At 44.0% G+C, this 22,056-nt stretch overlaps 1 protein-coding gene across 10 annotated transcripts in view; it reads right to left on the reverse strand.

Moving 5' to 3' along the window:
• Positions 1–22,056, reverse strand: part of KIF1B (kinesin family member 1B) — a 150,049-nt gene that overhangs the window by 21,998 nt on the left and 105,995 nt on the right. For all 10 annotated transcript variants that reach the window (XM_073316470.2, XM_073316471.2, XM_073316472.2 and 7 more), the window contains 11 exons: positions 19,214–19,332; positions 16,436–16,521; positions 16,153–16,282; positions 15,224–15,386; positions 14,369–14,459; positions 12,141–12,259; positions 11,198–11,253; positions 7,229–7,337; positions 6,182–6,248; positions 4,678–4,762; positions 4,345–4,450 (listed from right to left, as the gene is read on the reverse strand). In XM_073316470.2, the coding sequence (XP_073172571.1) occupies positions 4,345–4,450; positions 4,678–4,762; positions 6,182–6,248; positions 7,229–7,337; positions 11,198–11,253; positions 12,141–12,259; positions 14,369–14,459; positions 15,224–15,386; positions 16,153–16,282; positions 16,436–16,521; positions 19,214–19,332 (1,131 nt within the window). The remainder of the gene's footprint in view (positions 1–4,344; positions 4,451–4,677; positions 4,763–6,181; positions 6,249–7,228; positions 7,338–11,197; positions 11,254–12,140; positions 12,260–14,368; positions 14,460–15,223; positions 15,387–16,152; positions 16,283–16,435; positions 16,522–19,213; positions 19,333–22,056) is intronic.

Consider the following 22,056-nt stretch of genomic DNA (forward strand, 5'->3'; position numbering starts at 1 on the left):
ATGAGCCTAGTAAAGTTGCATTCTATAAGCCAGCTCCACCTGTAAAGAACTCCTGTGCTGGTGCCCAGAGCTACTCCAGAAAGATGGGAAAAGAAACTAGAGGCAAAATTAGAGAGAAAACAAAATAAAGAAACAGACAAAAAAAGGCAGGATGAGAAATAACTTGAGAGCAGACAGGGCAGAGACAGGAGTGCCAGACTTAAAACTAGCATCCTATAAATCCCCCCTCTCCCTAGATGGATTACATAGGTCCACAGAGCTCAAAGGGGATTCAGTAGCCCATGAGGGCGATACAATCAGCCAATCCAATCCAGTGGTGCTCAATACCATTACATTCTATCTTTAAAAAAAAAAATGCTGCCTGGCTTGCCTTAACTAAAGGAAGAAAAACAGTGCCCCGGAAGAGCCCTGTGCCAAAGGAGCAGGGGCTGAAGCCTAGAGAAGCGGAGATCTGAGGGGCACTACAGTGTAAGGGGACCTCACTTCTCAGCCAGGACAAGAGATCAGGGACAGAAAGCAGCTTGTCTTCTAATCCTTTACAGAGTGGTGTTAATTGAACCCTTGTATTTTAATCTTTTGTCCCACCCCCATTTTGATGGAGACTTTTGCACTTCTGCTTCTGTAGCTGAAGGGTAACTCTTCTGAGCCAAAGTACGTGCTGCTCTGGATTGCTTGACAGAGAAAATTCAGACTGGGTCCCCCTTACCCATACTCTGATGCTCTTATCCCTCACTTCTCAGCCGAAAGTGCAGCATGGTAATTACTGCACTCAGCTTGGTGTAGAGCTTCTTCCTGCTGGGCCCTCAAATGGTCAGTTACTCGGCGGTCCATATAATGTCTAAGAAGTTGGTGCCAAAACGTGCAATCCACATTAATGCAGTCAGACAACGTGCACTAATCAGTGCTATGGTCAGTCAGTGCCTTGCCCCAGAGGAGAATTATAACTCCATAATGGAGACCCTGGGTACCTCGGACTAGCAAAGGTGAATTTTCATTTTCATGAAGCAGATGTAGCATTGATGGAAGAGGGCAGAGTGCAGGCAAGTGTTGCATGGGCTTCACTCACAAAGTGCCACTCAATCAGCAACTGCAATACCCCCTCTTCCATGTGAGTCAAGAACCACTTCTGAATATGGACCATCAGGTGCACACATTGTTTGTCATGGGAGTAAAAACAGGGACTGGATCAAGCTCACTAAACTCCTCAGGCTGAGAACTCAAATGTAAATCAGGTCTCCAGAGATGGACGGCAAGTGCACTAAAACTCCCCCACAAGCTTTGTGGTCTGTGCTGGTCAATAGAACTGACTCCACAGCTTTATTAAGACCCAAAGAATAGAGACAGGAGTAATCATTGCTCAGTAGGGCAAAGCTACATCAGCAAAGTGAGGAAATGTGGGTGAACAAGTCAGTGCAATCCCAATCGCCAAGTGAAAGTGAGACTTCAACAGTCACGCTACTACATTTGTTCTGGTCGTGGGATGAATACATATACGCCTACCTCATCCAAACCAGATCTTGCTAAAACAAATAAGGAGGCAAACAAACAAAAACTCAAAGTGAGCAAACCTCTTGTGCTTTCAATACAGAGAGCAGGTGACAAGTGATACCTGGGAGCAAGAGGAGGGCAGAACAAGGCAAAGCAAGGAAGAAGGTAGAAGCTGAAATGGGAATCTAAGGCTGATTTAGATTCCATTTTAAAGTGAACTTTAGTGTTAGAGTACAGGCAGCAGCAGTGCAAGTTCCCCCACACTGCTCAGCCAGCAAGCCTTAGCCATGAACTGGAGAAGCACTTGTCAGAGGGGAGACTAGTCAGTGTCTCCTTTCAATTCTTGGCTTCTCAGCCCCTAGGCAGGCCAATTAATAGCCACTGCAATGATAATTTCAGGATGCAACAACAAATTAAGAATTGAATGCCATCAAACCATCACCTGATGGCAACAGGCTTTGTTCACTATCATCTTGGGCTAGATTTGAACCAGTAACCTGGCCATTCAGCCCCGGTCCTGGGACTTCCAATGTAGCAAATATGTTACAAGTAGTCAGAGATACTAAATGCTGGCCATGGTTGTCTGCTGACGGACAAAGGAGGAGAAGGGGGGAGGAGTTATGTTCTGTTTATACCTTTGAAAGAATGAAGCAAGGACCATTGTAAGCTCTGTCTGTTGAACAATGAAGGAAATTTGTCTTCATGTGTTCACCTACTGAACTGTACATGCACTAATTCCCAGCACACAAGGGAGGAGGAAATGTGCCACTCCCAGAAGAGCCAAGAGGTTTGCTGACAAAATCCACTAAAAACTAAAAAGGCAGCAACACAAGTGAGACATAAAGCATTCTATTCCACAAGAACCTTTATGTGCAAAAGGAAACAAACAGAAAATACCTAGGCATATCCTTATCAAGAAAGAGCCTGTAAAAACATAGAAAGAGCTTTTGTTAGTGCAGCAAAAGGCAGAACAGAGAAGCAACAGCTGAAAGGAGAAGAACAAGCAGACAAAAAACAGCAACCAGAAAACAAGTCTGCAGACGGTGAGCAAACAGAACACACATCCCTGACTGTGGCATTGGCCCCTCCTTGCTCCCCACCCCTCCACACACCGAGAAACCAAACTCTGGCATTTGGAGACAGACAGGGTATCAACTATACACAAGTGCTACTGGAGCCCTCACTCACCCCCATCCCACTTCCAAGAACCTAGATAGAGATTTTTGGGGCCATACTGCAATTTATTTGGAAGTAAGGAGCAAGGGAGGAGATGTGAAAATCTACCGCAAGTCAAGTAGATCAGATGGGAATGAAGCAACTGTTCCCTCCCAGTCCAGTTATGCTGAAAGGTCAATGCCAAGATGGTAAAAATTAAATCACATTAAAATGTATAAACAACAACTATCAGTGGGGTTATACGAATCCCTCCATCAGAGCTATGAAATGATTTTAAGGTGCCTTTCCATCTCTCCTGAAGCTTTATTCCCTTTTGACTGACAGCTGTGCACGTTCTAAAGCTTTCCAAGGCCCACATTAATAGTCATGCTCACTGCTGCCTGTTTTTAAGAAATAGTCAGCATAAAATACCTAGGCTGACTACCAGGAGAATTTAGAGACTTATTCTATGACTATCAGAGAGAAAGAATTCAGTGGTGAACACTGGCAGCAGATGTCAGCCGTGAATGTCAGCCCACACAGAGCAATTTTTCTATTACAGAGTGCCCTTCAGATTTCTTACAAGACAAGAGGTAAAATCTCCATGTAAGCCCTGTTTCTTCTCCCCACTTCCCTCCTCCTTTATAGAAAGGATTTACTCCCCCTAGAAAAAGTTACTCAATATTTTGGAGTTTTATTTTCACCTTGCACGAGATGAGACATTAGATGGTAATAGCCAAAATACCAGAGTTACAAAATTCAGTACTCACTGACACTAGGGGACAGCACCAAACCCAGTTAGTGACAACACAAAGTCCAGAGTAATCTGGAATTACTTTCTCCACCTAGACTATTGAAAACTGATGGCAGGCAGGCTGCAAATCATGTCCTCCCCCACCCCCTGCCTTAAAATCGGATGCAGAATCTGATTTTTCAGAAAGGTGTGTGTTTTCCTCCCGATTTCCCAGAAATTGACAGAAATAGAGAGGGAGTCAGTGACTTGGCTGATGTTCTGGAAGGGAGGGGCTCTGCCCACAATACAGAATTCTGCTTTGCAGCCCTTCATTGCAGACCCTGAAGCACAGGACTATACAGTTCATGAAATCTCATTAACAATGCACCCCACAAGGACACCCTGAGCCACAAATCCTCCCTGGAAAGACTGCCCCGTCCCACAGTGAAGAATATTCACTTGGGGAGGATACCTCTGTCCCTGATAAGTGATGCTCAGAGCAACTGTTGAGAGTTAGAGCCTCACTGGATGTAAGAATGAAGATTGCAGGTCGCCAGAGCTCCAATGAAACATTGCTTAAAGGCTGCTCTGATATCACAATACACAAGTACATTAGAGGAGCCAATTTGTGACATCTGCATAAATACACTTCACCCCCCGCCTCTCACCCCCGTGACTCACCAGTGGCACTGAAAAGCACAGACTAAGAGTTTATCAGAGCAGGAGTAATGTTTTAACACAACAGGCTTTGTTAGATCGCTGTATGCTTGTTCCCACTGTAATGTAGGGATGTGCATGGCTGCCTGATTCACCCACGGGATTGTCCTTGTATTTTAAATTTCAATTTTTCAACTCCCAGGTGAAATGCTGATCCTCCTTTCCCACCATTCTTTCTTCCTCCTTTCATGGTGCTTATCAATGGAGAGAAGTAATGTAAATAGCCCCAAAAGGACTTTACATCTGCCTACCTGTTGGAGCTGTGAGAAGACTTCAGGTACTTTGCAGAGATTATATTCAAAGACAGAATGGCATCCACAGCAGCTTCATCTACCTCGGCTTTGTTTCTGATGCGTCCTGAAGATAAATGAATTTCAGTACCAATTAAACCTAACCGGAAAGGCTCTCAGAAGGAATTCTCATTGCCAAATGGCATTTTATACCGGAGGTTAAGACCTATAGCTCTAACAGTCAGTCTCAAACCAAGAGCTTTTCCCTCAGGATCCCCCTCAATAGGTGACACTACCCAACCTCTAGTCAGTAATTCATGATGATGATGGAAGGAACAACAGGGGGATACTCACCAACAACCAGCTCTCGCACATCTTTCCAGTGCAATTCACTGCCTCTCTCATGGATAATGGTGACTGTGATCCTACGCTGGATTCCCTGGTGGAGTTAAAAAGGCACAGCTTAGACTTTTTCTCTTTTTTTTTTTTTTTAATTAAATAAATCACTCCATTAAGTCATTTCCATAGGGAAACCATGGCTGAGAGATAAACATGTAAATCTCACCTGTCAGCAGGCTCATAATGGGAAACAAACTTGCATGCCCTTCTGGGCCCTGAATATAACCTAATACAGGAAGAATCTTTTCATATTACAGAGCAGAACTCATCTTGTTCTCTTCACATACCACAAGGGGAAGTTTATTTCACCCAAAATACTCCTAGAACAGTCTCTCTAAACTTCCAGGGAAGGTACATGTACCTTGAGGGTATATAGGAGTCAGTCTCACAAACCCTAGGAAATAATCAGATGTGTGCACATGACCACTTTGTATGCATATTCTTGAGATGGTGCTGGAGTTCCAGTACTGTGCAACCTCAGAGCTCCAGTGGTACCCATCTTGGGCCATGGAGTCTCCTTAAAGTGGGAGTGGACCTCTTTTTACTGGGTATTCCCAATGGGGACCTGCCCCAAAGGAGATATTCCCTTTTCTCCAAAGATCTGTTTTTTGTCCGATATGAGTCCACACCGGGACAGTTTCTGAAGATGGGGCCTGGGAGACAGTGGATATAGAATTTACAGGGGTACTTCTGAACTGAAATGGAACTAGTCTAAGGGGGCTCCCTGTCCAAATCAGAAGCAGGTTGCATGGAGCAGCCTAACAAAGAAAGGTTAAGGCATGCCTCTCACCTTCCAACTTCTTTTAGAAAAGGATTTATTTGTACAGCATTTGTTGGGGAGACAAAAATGGCATCTGGTGTGCCCAGCATTAATGGGTGTTACTGCCTCAAAGGAGGGACAATACGTAAGCCCCAATACCAGGAAGAACTTCACAACAAAAGAAAATCAAATAAGGTAGGTAAACATCCCAAGCATGCTAACGGGAAACCATGCTAAATAAGCCATCGCTAACACACTAATATACACAAATATCTTCAAGTTTCTCTGGAAGAGTGCATCAAGATGCAAACACTGCTGAGCTCCATCTCGCAGCCAGAGGCAGTGAAAAGGAACGAAGTGGTGTCTGAGCCTGCACCACTCTATGCCTAGATACAGGAGCATGAGGACATTAAAGGTGCATGTGCAGCCCCACAGGGCACTGCTGGTCAAAAGATTCCAATCTTGAATGAGTACTAAGAGTGGAATATATATATGACTAAACACTTGAAAGAGCAGAATTTAGACGCCAAACTTCCTACCAACAAGACCCAAGAGCTATAGTAAGAGAGACAGACAGGTATGTGGTAACATAGAACTAAAAGATAAAATGAATGTGAAATTCAGTACATGAGACATCTCCCCACTCCACACAAAAGGAGATAAGTATTTTAGCTGCCCCCTTCTAGCCTCTGTTAGTACCTGGTGAAGCAAGAACGTCCCCTGGCAGGGTAGACCTCCAGTGTGGTCAACAATAGCAGGGATGTATCTGTGTGAAACAAGAATGAACATCCTGGGTTAGAGAAGGTGCGTTTAACAGAGCAGGACACTAGATAATGCTGCTGCTTTGCTCTACCACCAACACACTCTTCTGTAGAATATCCTAATAAAAATAAGGCTGCTTCCAGTGACTCCAAAATCAGCCTCTCTACTGGACTTTAAATCATCATTAAGTATCACATCACATATTAACATTGCTTTGTAAAACTGCAAAATGACCCTATAATGTAGTTCCCAAAGGTCTGTTGGGGAACTCCCTCTATGTTGCAGGGTTAAACTCAATATAGTTCTTGTTAGAACAGGTTCAAAAAAGAACTAGATAAGTTCATGGAAGATAGGTCCATCAATGGCTATTAACCAGGATGGGCAGGGATGGTATCCCTAACCTCTGTTTGCCAGAAGCTAGGAATGGGCGACAGGGGATGGATCACTTGATCATGACCTGTTCTGTTCATTCCCTCTGGGGCACCTGGCATTGGCCACTGTCAGAAGACAGGATACTAGGCTAAATGGACCTTTGGTCTGACCTGGTATGGCCGTTCTTATGTTCTTGTTGGACTGACCTCTGGAGACTGAACTCTTTAGTTAACAAGAGACCAGGTCACATAATCTGTAGCTGCGCAAGCTTCCCCTGGGCACTGCTCTGCCAGCGTACCCAGCCGCTGACCTGAAGGGATCGCATCTAGGAGTGAGAAGGAAGGTCACTCTCCATACTTCTTCAGTCTTCGGCCACTCTGATTAGACTGCGAACAATGGGGCCAACTAATGCCAGTTGTGTCGCTGATACCTATTCACTGGGAACTGGATTGGGACCACTTTATTCCATACAAAACCAGGCATCTTACAGATGAGAATAGCCAAACGTTATAAACCTGGGCTGATCTAAATCAAAGACCTAAAGATGAAGGGATTCCCTCCCACAAGCCATTTTCCTTCTTTATTCAAAAGAAAGATAAAAGTTGAACTCACTCTCCTGTTGGCTCCAGCTCGCTGATCTCAAACCAGACAAGGAGGTCGTATTTGCTCATGCTCTGGCCCAGGTTAGTTTTGCTCATAGTGTTTAGCTTTGTGGCTGGCACTTAAAAGAATACAAAAATTGTTCACAAAAACTGCACACAGGTAATGCTATTACAGTACTTTGGTTCCACAATGTAATTTCAGTGCTTCTTATCACATCAAAGCAGTGTAATATTTCTACCTATGTATGTGCAGGTCATATGGCAAAGACACCTGCAGTCAAAAAGGCAGGAAGAAAACTTCAGTCACAGGCTTGTCTATGGAACCAAGGTGTCTAGTTTTAAACCCACAGTGCTCCCCCAATCCAAGTGACTTTACAAGCAGTTAGGAGACTGACTGGCAATTATGAAGCACTATTTGTTTGAGAGATTTCACTACTCCAGCAAAAACTGAGAAAGGATTACTAAATTCCCTACATGTAAATACAAGGAAGTGTAATCCTTCCACCACCCCTATACTGCTCAAATACTGCACCAGACCCTGCAAGATAGGTGGTCATTACCTAGTGCAGTAAGGGACATGTTTTATATAATCTGTAGAGGCTCTAACAAACCTGATCCCATTAGGCCATTCACACCATGAAGGAAAGGTGGGCATTCATAGCACTTTCCCCCAAACTACTGCTTGGCAAAATGTTGGCACTTGACAGGTTACAAAGAAAGAAATGAACTCTAACTAGGAGAGAGTTGTGAAAACAGGCAACCTCTGCAGATTCATACATGGGAGAATCCTAAGCCACCTCAAAGATCCATTTTTGGAACAGGTTAACCTAAAGCATAGTTTAGAATCATTAAATGTGGCAGGGAAGCCAGATGCTTCAGAGTGTTCTCAAAACGACATCCCAACACGTAGGTCCTTTCTGACCTATACTGAGACCAGTTTTTAAAGAGTTCCAACATGCACGTGTGGAATTCAGGGGAGTCTAGATCTGTTCATATGTACTCCTGCATCACAGTTCTGAATCTCTGAATGAAAGGAGCAAGTCAAGATCCCAAGGATTCCTGCAGAAATTTAAGGTTGATGCACTTTCTACTGGACCTGTCGGTATTTTAGATGATTCTTGCTGTTAGTGACTTCACTTTACTGCACACAGTAGTACACGCAGCTGGGATTGCTAACATACAGTATGGGCATATGCACATAAGGGAATTTAACAGGAGTTATTCCTGAGCAAAAGTCCTGAAAGCCTTGGCTTCCTATATTTCAGTATTACTAGTAAATTAGTGCTTCAAGACTCACTAGCTTTACAGGGATACCTTAACTCCTCAAATACTGAATGGACAAATAGTGCTTCTAGTAACTGGTAATCACAGGAAATGGACAGGTTCTAGCAATACTCCAGTCTTCCCCTCTTTGAGGCCATGTCTACACAGCCCTGCAGTTCAAACTACGGGGGTGCGAACTGCAGTGCACACTAGTGTGCTGTGCTCTAACTATCCCATCTAGATACTGTGGAATTAAAAGGTACCTCATTTGCATTAATTTAGTCCTATTTAAAACAGGACTATGGGCTTGTTTACACTGGAAACACTACAGCCGCAGCGCACGGGACTATGGGCTTGTTTACACTGGAAACACTACAGCCGCAGCGCTTCAATGTAAACGCTACCTATGCTGATGGAAGGAGTTCTCCCATCAGCACAGGTAATCCTTCTCCCTGAGAGGAAGTAGCTAGGTCAACCGAATTCTTTCGTCAATCTAGTGCTGTCTATACCAGGAGTTAGTTTGTCTTACCTACATCATTCCAGAGTGTGGATTTTTCACATCTGTGAGCGACACTGCTGGGCCGGTTGAACTTTTTAGTGTAGACTAGGCCTTGGTTAACGCCACCTAGATACCTTTTATTCTGCACCCATAGCATCCCCATGGGTGAGCGACAGTGCAGTACACTGGTGCAACCCTGTAATTCACCTGGCTGTAGTCTGAACTGCAGGGCTATGTAGACAAGCCCTACGTTTACACAATTTCTTTTTACCATTTCCCCTACCTCCACTTTGCCTCCCTACTCTATTCTTGGGAGCGGACAAGGTACTTATGCAGGTTCTGTTCCTCCGCACCCTAAATACAGGAGAGTGTTCAACTTTGCAACTTTCTCCCCATTCCCTTGGTTTTAATGTTTATTTAGTTGTTTTAATAAATACAGTCAATGTTTTCTGTAGCCTCTCAAGGCTCCATCCCACCATTTATTGAAGATAAGCCTTAATTTAGTGTTCTTTAGGTTCTCCCATTCCTGCCTCAGCCTCTCTTCATTTTCATAATATCTCAATTACAACCCACTGATAAGAGACAAAAATCCAGCTTTACAGGTGGCACTTAGTCAGTTGAGATGCCTGTGTATGCACGCAAGATAGGTAATCTCTTTCAGAATATGAGATTTGTGTTCTGTCTACTCCTTGTTCAGATAACCGAATAGTTAACACAAAGGTGCAGAAAGACTTTACTACAAGAATGAAAGAAGTACACAGCAGGCCAAGACTGTCATGCTAGGTAGTGCGCTCCAGTGACATCACTTGCTCTCCCTCATTCATGCCTTAAGTAGCTGACATCACCCTCTTACACCCCCACCATACCACCAAAACAACAGCTGCAGCTGTGCTCATAGCATCCATGAGCTTATGACAGCTGGACTCAGAGCTGTTGATGCTAGTCAGGAGGAAGGTCAGGGACACAGACCACTGAAGTTTGAACCAAGCAGAAGAGTTCAGCTGCACCAGAAAAGAAAACCCAACACACTAAGTCAGGTTTGAAAATTTATGCGCAGGCCTGTTCTAAAAATATTCATGGGCTGGGTCAGCAAGATAAAGATTGGGTCTACTCCAACCCAAACAGCTGACTTTTAGGTAGGGGGGAAATGAAGCTAGATAATGGTAAGCAGGAAGGAGAATTTTTACAGAACCTCAAAAGAAAATGCCCTCTACCCCTCAATTTTATAACTTACTATGTAATACTTTGCACCTTGCATCTAATGATCTCAAAGCACTTTACAAAGGGCAAGGGGTAAATATTCCTATTTTACAGATGGGACAACTGAGACTAAGCAGTTAGGTGACAAAGTCACAATAAATCAGTGGCAGAGCTGGGAGTGGCATACAAATTCAGACTCCCCATATTCTGCTGTAGACACTAGATGTTGCTTATTCTAGAAGCTTCATCACTCCACAACGACCACAGAACCCAAGGTAGTTTCTGATACTCAGCCCACCACAGGGTAAAAGTGTGGACAAACTGCTTTGGGGTCAAGATTAGGAGTTATTTCTACATCTACCGTAGATCGAATTTGACTACTAACCATCTCTTTTGGGAACCCGCTCGCTTTGACAGCTGGGAACAGGCAGAAAAAGAAAAGGTGGCAGCTGGTCAGCCCCATCCTGGAATGCAGCCACAGCCGAGGATGCAAGCACACTGGCGTGCTCAGACAGCGTGTTCAGCACATGCACATTTACATAGCCAGACATGAGATACCTAATCAACTCAATTTTTCTCTCATGGTCTGAAAAGGGAATGGAGAACAAAAATGGGAGTGATGGAGATAAGCAGGTGATGGGAACAAGGGAAAGGAGATAAAAGGACAGAGGGGAAAAAAAGAAAAAAGTTCAACATGCACAGTTAAATTAAAGAAAATTGAGGGATCATTTCAGCAAGGTTGGCTTAGTGCATGAAAGTGCAAGCAACATTAGAAAAAGCAGAGCAGAATGATTCATAGATGCACCTCTCTCCCCGACTGCCCTCAGAAACGCTTTTGCTTTGAGATGAGGTTGAACACCTGGGAAGGAACACAGCCAGCGAGGATGTTCCAATGCCCTTTGCACTGATTATTCATTTAATTTCTCAGTTTCAAAATGACTGCGGTTCTGAATATTTCACACCCTAGTTCTACATGATGAGTTTACAGACACCTACATAGAACATGTTTGTTCTCACCTGGCTTTGAGAGAGGCATGGGAGGTGGAAAGAATCGTCGGGATGGCTGAGGAGGGCTGCAGAGAAAGGGGAGCAGTTACTTCTGGTGTTTCTCACCTGTTTCTCACCCAGGGATCTCTGAACACTCTACAAAAAAACAGTGAGCCTCACAACCCTATGAGGCAGATACATACAACCCTCCATTCTACAAAGAAGGTAACAAGTACAGATGTGCCCAATCTCACATGGGACATGTCTGGAACATACATAAGCCAGGACTCATTGCACTGCTCCAACACACACACACACACACACACACCCCTTTTTCCATTCCAGCTCAATTTTGCACAGCTTTAAGCAAAGATGGATTACCTTTTAATATTTTCAACTGCCCTTTCCCTAGTCTCTACTCAAGGGAAAACAGGAAGAGAGATGCATTTCCTGAAAATGACTTTATACAAGGATACAAACCTCGGCTGGTTCTTCCCTTTAACACCAGCATATGGTTCCTCTTTGCAGCTACTGTCTCCACCAATCCAAGCCAAACCCAGGAATCCATGCATCATCCTTTCCCCTCACACCAAAGAGCAAGAGGACTAGGAAACCCTTCCCTGACTCAGAACATTTAAGGTGCTCAGCAACCTTGGCTGCTGTGCTTCTGGAAGTCATGAGGAGTTTGAAGCAAGTTTCATTTTGCACAGGGTTCTTTTTGGCTTTAAATATGTATTCTGATCACCTACGTGGCACGCATTATGCGGGTGAGCGGGGCTGTCACTTGTCTAGTATTAGAATCTGCTTAGGGCACACTTGGGACAAATGCTAAGTAGCAAGACTTCCATGCGAGGCATGGAATTCAGGAAGCAAAGGGATGGGGTATGTGGTGTCTACTTCCCATTCAAGATTTATTCCTTCCGCTGAGAAGTATGAGGGGGAAGGACACTTGTACTTCTGAACTGGTCAATACCTATTGAGATCCTGTCCCTGCAGATGGAGAGGGTGCTGCTGATAGTGCCCAAAGACTTCAAACACAATAGGCTTAGTTTTGATGTACTCCACGAAAGATTCTGTCACTTCCACAGCAATCTAGCAAAAAAGGAAAGGAAAGGAGTCAGGGCAGAGATCAAATGAAAACCTTACAACTGCCAAGATTAGAGTCCAGGGTTCTACATTTCTTATCCAGTGGCTGATAGCTTGACTAGAGCCAATCCCAGCAAAGGGAGCCACATACTCAGTGACAGGTTTCAGAGGAGCAGCCGTGTTAGTCTGTATTCGCAAAAATAAGAGGAGTACTAGTGGCACCTTAGAGACTAACCAATTTATTTGAGCATAAGCTTTCATGAGCTACAGCTCACTTCATCGGATGCATAAAAGTGGAAAATGCAGTGAGGATATTTTTATACACACAGACCATGAAAAAATGGGTGTTTATCACTTCAAAAGGTTTTCTCTCCCCCCACCCCACTCTCCTGCTGGTAATAGCTTATCTAAAGTGATCACTCTCCTTACAATGTGTATGATAAGGAAGGTGGGCCATTTCCAGCACAAATCCAGGTTCTCTCCCCCCACCCCACTCTCCTGCTGGTAATAGTAAGGAGAGTGACCACTTTAGATAAGCTTAAAATTGAAGACCTTTTAGAACCGGTGGAGGGACAACCGGTTCTAAAAGGGCTTCTAAATTTGACCGGCCAAAAGTGGCACCTTAGGCACCAACTCCACAGGTGCTCCAGCCCTGGAGCACCCAGGGGAAAATTTGGTGGGTGCAGAGCACCCACCAGCAGCTCCCCGGCCCCAGCTCACCTCCGCTCAGCCTCCACCTCCTCCCCTGAACACACTGGCCCGCTCTGCTTCTCCCCCCTCCCGGCTTCCCACAAATCAGCTGTTCGCACGGGAAGCCAGGGCAGGCTGAGAAGCAAGCGGCTCCCGCTCAGGCCCAGGGAGGCGGAGGTGAGCTGGGGTGGGGGAGAGGGGGTGCGTGCAGGGGAACTGCTCCCCACCCCGGCTCACCTCCACCACCCTCGGCTTGAGTGGGAAGCCGTGGCCTGCTTCTCAGCCCTCCCTGGCTTCCCGCCGAACAGCTGATTCGCAAGAAGCCGCGCGGGGGGGGGAGGGGGCGGCATGGAGAAGCAGAGCAGGGCGGCGCATTCAGGGGAAGAGGCAGAGCAGAGGTGAGGTGAGCTGGGGCCAGGCGCGGAGTGGGGAGCTGCCGGTGGGGGCTCTGCACCCACCAATTTTCCCCGTGGGTGCTCCAGCCCCGGAACACCCAGGGAGTCGGCGCCTAAGGCGCCACTTTTGATGTGATCGGAGGGGGAGCGGCCGCTCCCTCTGCTTCCCGCCTAGCTACGCTCCCCCACCCATAGGAGCCAGAGGGACCTGCCAGATCTTCCTGGGAACTGCCCTAGGTAAGCACCGCCTGGACTCCCCACCTCACCCCCCAGCAGGTGCCTCTGGCTCTTAGGGGTGGGGTGGGCACCCACTACAGTGGCCCATGAGACCCTCCTGCCCGGTTCTGGGAGCAGTCAGGGGACTGGGGGGGTGTGGAGGTGGATGGGGCAGGGGTCCCACGGGGTGGGCAATGACCCCCTCGTGGGGTGAGGAGGGAACCAGTTTTTAAGATTTTGGCAGCTCATCACTGCACATACTTAACACCTGAAATGAAGTAAGGTATGACAATTAACAGTTACAGGAGAAAAATCCCCTGGACCTAAGCACTCGTCAGTTAAGAAAAAGTAGGAAACTATTTGTAACAAGATGGTTGCCCTACATGTAAGACTACACACTATCAATTTGGAAGCCTGAACATGGCTTTTCCCATTTACACTTTCTATTCCCCTGTAATGCAAACTCTAGAGAGGTTTTTATTGCACTTCCCAATATTCTGATGGGTGAAATGGAAGCACAAGGAATTCAGAACTAAAGGAAGGGAGAAGATTCATATAGCCTCTACACACACTTCCTTAAATGCTCTGTAATTTACTAATAGGCATTATGCTCTACACAAAGAATTATATCACTCATTTGATCACTCCCCCTCTGTTTATTCATCTGTATTCCCCACCGCTTTCCTGCACATGCCTCACTGAGGAGGCTGACAGGAAGGCTACAAGCATTCCCCAGCACTGAAATCAGCCTAAAATAGCACTGTATTATGGACACTCACTCACGCTTCATACAGAATCACTAAGCTTCACTTACATTCTGAACATGGTAAAACCCAAGAGGACTCCCCCGGCCATTGTTTTTGAGAGGTTCAGTAGAGAAAGCTTCATCGTGTCGATGTAAAAAACTAAAAGAAACCAAAACAGATCAAATTAGTGAAAACTGCTCAGCTATGAGCTCCACCCCTTAGAGAAACCTGCACATCTCTGCTCTGCTGACCACCTTTTAGGCCTTGACCAATCTTATTTAGGCCGGTTTATTCTAGAAAACTTTGGGGCTCCCTCTACTGTTTTACTGGTTTGTATGTTTGCTAACTCCTCTTCTCATCCTTATTCTTTGGAATCTAAATGGGGACAGAGCTCTCATTTGAGAGCGGCTGAATTTGCCCTAATTCCAGACCATTTGATTCAAGCTGGGTGTATACATGGGATGGTTTTAATTTTAAAGTTATACATAGGTATCATTATCTGGTGCTTAAATGCCCACTGATTTGGACCTTATAAATGTAATAAATATAAACCAATTTACTGAGTATTAGGACTTTAGACTTCTATAACACTTTTCATCAGAGGACCTCAAAGACTCTTCTACAAAAGACCTTGGGATGCCTAGGACAAGAGGCATTGGATGTGTGGCTTTTAAAAGTTGATTCTTATTCCCTTTCTACAAAGCTTTACTCCCTGATGCCATGTTAACACAAAGCAGATGTTTGGTCAGGGCACATGATCTGATGGCTACACAGATTTCTGGCTCCCCTCCCACAGGACACTGCCACACTGACTCCTAAAAATCACTCCAGTTTTATCTCCATTTTCCCAGTATCTAGCATCAGTTACCCCTCTTCACTGCAGAAGTCTTCCCCACCCTGTACTACCAAGGAGAGATTCTTACTTGAACTGACAGAAGATATCTGCATATTCTGGGAGGATGCCACTGGCCTGCAGCACTGTCACACGGAAGGTGAACACACTACCCAGTTTCAGGTGGTCGCCAGCCTCCTCGGTAAACCCTTCCATCACCATCTTCCCATCCAACAAAGTGCCTGACTTCAGGTCTTAAAGAGACACAAAGACCTCCCGTCAAATATTCAGATTTACTACATCTACAGATACTTGACCCAGCAAAGGAGGGATTTAATCCCTCACCCCCAAACACCTGCTCTCCGGTAGTTTATCTACCAAAGGATTTTTCAAAGCCTTAATTCACAGTACATGCAGCTTCACTAGTGGTAGCACTGATAAAAGTGGTAGGGTAGTCAAGGCTCAAGTGTTGTTCCAAAGCGTCTAACAACTCAGAGCAGGGTTAGGTGACAGTGGTAAAAGTGCCTGGGTTCTTCTGAACCTTGTCTACACTATAGTCATCAGCAAGGCTACCACCTACCAAGCTGCACCTGAAAAATTAATTATAAAAAAAATCCTGGTGTAGACAAGACACAGTGATCCCAACAAAGTGCAGAGTTCGCTTCTCACCCAAGGTGGGGACACTAGAGTTGCAAGAGAGGGGTGCACAGTAATTACCAGTTAGATAGTCACATAAATAAAGAGGTGGGCCACTTCTGAAACCTTCTAGTGGATTGACAATGATCAAAACCTCTGAACTACTGCAACCTATAAGCTTCTTCTGTGTGCTACATCGGAGTCAGTATTTTGTAAATCAAAACTCTCACAAGGGAGCAGTCACAATTATGTACCCTAGCACTCTAAGGACAACATTCCTTCACCTGTAGCACACTTCCGAATAAAGCCCAGAGCCCCTTTTCATAAAGAATCAGAACAGCCCCAAGTTTGTCCCTTCAAGTCCCAGAAGCTGTGGCCACTTACCCAGGTCATTCATTCTGTTAATTTCTTCTGGGGGAGTGATGACCTCTGAACTCTGACCTTGCCCTTCCACAATTCTCAGCTCTTCTAGTGACAGTCCAGAACGAGTCATGGCAACTGAAGAAAAGTCACTCTGAGGAACACAAGACAGGGGCTGCAGATGAGAGCCCTGCAGCTTCCAATTTGCCCCCTGTACTTTTTAACCCACCCTAACTGATCTGTATCTAGAACAAGACATTGTTCCCCTCCCTTCACAAACCTCTCCAACCCAATTAATGTTTCTTACCTTATTAAAGTATTCATCATCAAAAGAAATTTTAGCTGTGCCAGATTGCCGAATGCCAGATCCATAATCTGGGGCTTCTTCATCAGCTAGAAAGGCAAAGAAAATATAATATTGGAAACAAATTCCAATGGCAAGAATGACTCGATGGGATACTAGTCTCCCAAGTGGTGGATACCCCATCACTTGGGTCATTTACACTGGAACAAGTTGCTAGATAAAATACAGTAAAGAACTACCTAGCACTGGCTTTTGGGAAGGGAATGGAGAAAACCAGCAAAACAGGTTAGTGATACCCAGAAGATTCAAAGTTAATATGCTGGAGTTTGAGAATTCCTGGGTTAAAAATTTATTTCCATATTTACTGTTTAATTGCTTGGTTTCTAAATAGGTTACATCCAAAATGAATGGGCAAAAGTGTACAACATGATGAGTGAAAAGACCAACAATCAGAGATGAGAATGTCTTAGAGATTTTTCCAACTGGAAACATGTGAAACATTAAAAATAACCCTAATCAGGAAGGATCCATGGCTTGATTAGCAGAGAACAGGTTTTCAATTCCTGTCCCCACACTAGTTCCAATGCAACCACTGACCTTGTCACACCTCAAGATCCTTATCTATAGGGGATTCTTGCTACACAGTGAAGAATATATCAATAATGAAGGTAGTTTACAGCCATTTTCATTTCTTTACCTTATTCATCTAGATAGTCATGCCCAGTTCACTAGGGGTAATAGCTTTATAACCCTTTCCTGCCATGACACAAGATGTACATTAATGACAGTTTGGCCATGACAAAACACCCAATGCAATAAGAAGCTTTACAGAAAGGGATAAAAAGCAATCCAAGGCTTTTTACAGAGAGAGTTCAGTAATTATGAACATTGCCAGATTAGTCAGCAATCCCTCGGACCGGTCTTTCAAGAAACAACAAACGGCCAGGTTTACAGTCCTGAAAACTAAAATCCTCTACCCACAGAGTGAGCACCCACAATGGCACAGCTTCCATGTGCCTATTGATCCAGAGGGACTCTCAAAGCAAGAGACTACTTTGGTCTCTATGGCCCACTCAGCCCAGTCTCTGCCGAGACTGACAATAAGAGAGGGGGGGGGGGTGCCCAGATAGGGCTGAGGTATTTTCTAATAGGACACACATACTTACAGAAGTGATCCCAAAATTAAGAATGCCATCTTGAAATATCACTTGGACTAAATAAAGCCATGACATATTTCAAAGAGATGTTGCAAAATCAATTTGTAATAGCCATGGTTTGCTCTTTCATATCATCCATTTGACTATAGGTATTAAAGTGTCAATGCCAAGGAAAGCAAACCAGGCTAGAAGTAAAACTTGAATGTATTCAAATGTTTCATCTGCCATTTGAGCCTCGGCCAGAGTGAATTCCACAGCCTCAGTGTCTGAGACTTCATTACATGTTCCCATGGAGAATAAGACCTGTAGGGTTGCCTTCCAATACAAGAGACAATGGTTGGAAGTTAGCCATTGCTAGAAAGAGCAGATAAATTACAAGAAGTATCTGAGCTCTCACCAGGATGAATGGTGCATGATCAAATACCAGGCACAAACCTTGACTAGTTCATTTCAGTGTGGGAAAAAAGGACAAAATACCACCAACTGGTTGGCGGATCGAAGACCTAGTCAAAGGAAATTTATTACCTCCTCCTCTCTTTCTCAAAATCAGCAAAGAGAAGGGTCATCTTAGCTAGATATTCCGCCCCTCCTCCCCCTTTAAATCAAGTTTTCCCTGAAAAGAAATAGGAATTTTTTGTCCTTACCCAATAGCCCCAACTAGTCAAACCAACACTGTCACATGAAAAATTGAACAGGGTGCGGCTAGTATGTAGTTCTCTACAATACCTGCTATAAGGGTAAGGGAAACCACCCTAGAGGAGGGAGAAAAAAAAAAACCCTCAGCCACTATACAAAGACAGAGGTTAACTCTTTTCTTTGGATGCTGAGAGACACTGATCTAGCCTATGAGTAACTGAGGAATTAATGCTAACTCTACTCCTTCCCCAGTCCCTGGAGGTGCCTTTATCCACAGAGAAGAGAATATAATATAAAGATGCTAGAGCACTTTATACGTGATTTATAAAGACAGGAAAGACTGAAAAGTCAGGGTGAATATATGGTACGTAATGAAGTAAAGGTTTTATGGGTGTTTATTTGGGACAAGCACATGAGACTCAAGACGTTAGAGCCACAAGCTAGTTCTGCGGGTCATCCAAAAATAGTGCCATTCAAGCCTTTATACTCTCACATGCAGTCACATGCACCATCACTTCTTATGTTTATGCCATACTGTAGAGGAAAGACATTTTTTAAAAAAGTGTTTTAAAATATCTATCGATATGATCTTTCCTCTCTCCCCTCCCCTGTCTCTACACCTCAGGTTGTCTTAGTTACCACATACAAATCTCACAGTGGTAGACAGTGAACATTTCAAAACCTCTAACAGAGAGGATACATTTTCTACACATCAATTGGTCAAATTCGCTAATCGGCCTTGGCCAAAAGCTTTATATCAGTAGAAAGAATACAACCCCGTCTTTCTAACGTGACAGAGTAAGTGTCCTGGGAGGCTTGCAAGTACCAGATCTTAAAGCTGGTCCAGAACCGAATGCAGCAAAAAAGCAAACCTTCTGAAGCCAGCGCCCCCGCCCCATTTTATTTTATTTTATTTTATTTTTAAAATACAGCTGTTCAAAAGCCACCCAAAAGCTTGCACTGCAAGAGCAATCCCAGACTCTCTTACCTGCTATTGCTTGCACAGCCACACGCAGAAATCCTCGAACCTCCCCCTTCTCACTGACAACTGCCACTCTGTGGATAAGGGGCACTGGGTACAGTAGGTTGCTCAGGTATACGAATGCCCTGGTAATAGGGAGTGAAAAACAACATGAGACCACCACGCGTAGAGAGAACTTTGTATTTCATTGGCTGACAGGACACAAATGCGTTCATACAGCCTAGTGTCTGCAGTTCTGCTATAACACATTATCTTGTACTATGTACTGCTATTTTCACACTGCCCTTAAAGAACTCCTGCAGTATTTTCAAGCTAAATTGTGTGAAAACACAGACACACTTTAAACCAGAGCTGGCTGGAGCCAACAGGTCTACATTAGTGAGTTATAAAGTATATAGAGGAGACATTTAAGATGTTGGTTATGAAAGATGACTTTTGATGCAATACAGTTGTAAACAGCATTGTTAGAAAGACGTTAAAAACTCAAGAGGCTCTACTGCATACAAAGCATCATTAGGAACCTTCCATCCTGTGATTGTAGTTTAAAGATAATTAGAGATGACAAATTAAAAGGAAAGTGACTGTTTAGCAATCTAACAAATGTTTAACTTGAATATATATAAGCATTTAAAACAGATTTTTGATTAAGCATTTTCTCTCCTCTATGCATATTTTATAATACACTATATATATATGAAGTAATTATCAAAATTCCCCAGTGAATTATAAAACATCTTTCAGGCTTCTAAAAAGAACAGTTACTGAGTATTGGGGGAGCTACAGTATTCTCTTCAGATAAGTAGCTTGGAATATATTAGATTTCCCACTCCCATATAACAAGCCACCTTGAAATTCTAAAGCAACAGTCCAAAACACTGCAGCTTACAACAGAGTGAATGCAGCATTTTGGGCCAGTACTGGAAGATATTAAAATTTTTAGTTCTAATAAGTATTGTAACACCAAGTGGGGAAGGAGGGGTCTTATTTTGGATTAGTAGTTTGACCAATTTATTGTTCACAACTTTCAAATTATACTTTAAGCTAAGTATGCTTTATACTTCTGAGTTATATTAGAAAGCTCATTCATTTTTTCTTTTAAATGGCAGAACTTAAAATTGTAAAGGGATCTTAAAATGGCAAGTTTAAGTGTGGAAAGAGTACCTCCCCAATCAAAGTAAATATCTAAATGCAGAGAAGCCTAAAAGATCAGTCCATGGATAGCTCTCAACAAGGAAGGCAGGAGAAGGGGTTTTAATGAGTTGAGAAAGACAGTATTATGAGAGGTTTCAGAATTCAATGGATGAAGGCAGGGAGGGTACGTAATACTCCCAGCTACAATTTCCTTACACTTCATTAACTAGAAATCTACATGACGACTGTTTCATTCAGATGGTTCTAGCTGAGCTGACAGTAAATTATACTACAGCACTGAACACGTGTTTAGCTGGATTTCCTTTCACATACACTCCGTTTTCCTCTTGGCCTTTATATCCAGTACAATCAAAAATAAAGCTTGTATCAATTATTATTCTGGGTGTACAGGGTAAGCAACATGGATCCCTGCTGCCTCTGACCAGTGCCCTCAAATGTACAGGGTGTTCACCAGACACAGGAAAACAGATGAAAAAAGAGAGGTGAACTCAGTGCCTTTTGCCCCATAGTCAAGAACCCAAGTTAGATAAAATAAGAGGCTATTCTTCCCTGGGCCTCACCTCCTCAACATAAGGGTGTTTTTGAAATGAGGAGGGGGTAGGCATTTGTCAATTACAAACTAAAGAGACTAAAATAATTCTGCTAAAATAAAGCGATGACAAAATGCAGTACAGAAGAAAAGGATTAATAAAGCTGTAAGAGCAAAAAAAGAGACATGAAGAGAAATATATAACAAAAACAATCATAACTCAGCACATGAATAAATAAAATTAGGATCTACTTCCTTTTCAGTCTGCTCCAAAGTGAGGTAAACACTGATAAATAGGGCCCTACCAAATTCATGGTCTGTTTTGGTCAATTTCATGGTTTTAGGATTTTTTTAAATCACGAATTTCATGATTTCAGCTATTTAAATCTGAAATTTCAGTGTTGTAATTGTAGGGGTCCTGACCCAAAAAGGAATTGGGGAGGCGGGGGGTTTGCAAGGTTATTGTAGGGAGGGTGTGGTACTGCTAACCTTACCTCTGTGCTGCTACTGGGGGCGGTGCTGCCTTCAGAGCTGGGCAGCTGGAGAGCAGCAGCTGCTGGCCAGAAGTCCAGCTCTGAAGGCAGAGGGATTGCCACCCTTACTTCTGGGCTGCTGCCTGCAGAGATGGGCCCTCAGTCAGCAGCCACCACTCTCAGATCGCTCAGCTCTGAAGGCAGCAGCCCAGAAGTAAGGGTGGCATGGTATGGTACTGCCACCTGTACTTCTGCGCTGCCTGCAGAACTGGCTGCCCAGCCAACAGCTGCTGCTCTCTGGCCACCCAGTTCTGAAGGTATTGCTACCCTTACTTCTGCACTGCTGTGACCCCCCCTAAAATAACCTTGCAACTCCCTTTTGGGTCAGGACCCCCAGTTTGAGAAACCTGGTCTTCCCTGTGAAATCTGTATAGTATAGGATAAAAGCACACGAAAGACCAGATGGGGGGGGGGAAGGGGGAGGGAGAGAGAGAGACCAGATTTCACGGTCCGTGATGCATTTTCATGGCCATGAATTTGGTAGGGCCCTCCTAATAAAACAGGGTGAGGAGGGGTAAGTCAGAAAAAGAAATGGTTTACAAAATAATGTTGACTTTAAACCCAAAATTTTCAGGTAGTGCTAATTTGAAGGGAAAGAAGCCAAACAAAACACTAATGAACTCAAATCATTTACA

Source organism: Lepidochelys kempii, chromosome 18 (genome assembly GCF_965140285.1).
Source record: "Lepidochelys kempii isolate rLepKem1 chromosome 18, rLepKem1.hap1, whole genome shotgun sequence".
NCBI lineage: Eukaryota > Metazoa > Chordata > Testudines > Cheloniidae > Lepidochelys > Lepidochelys kempii.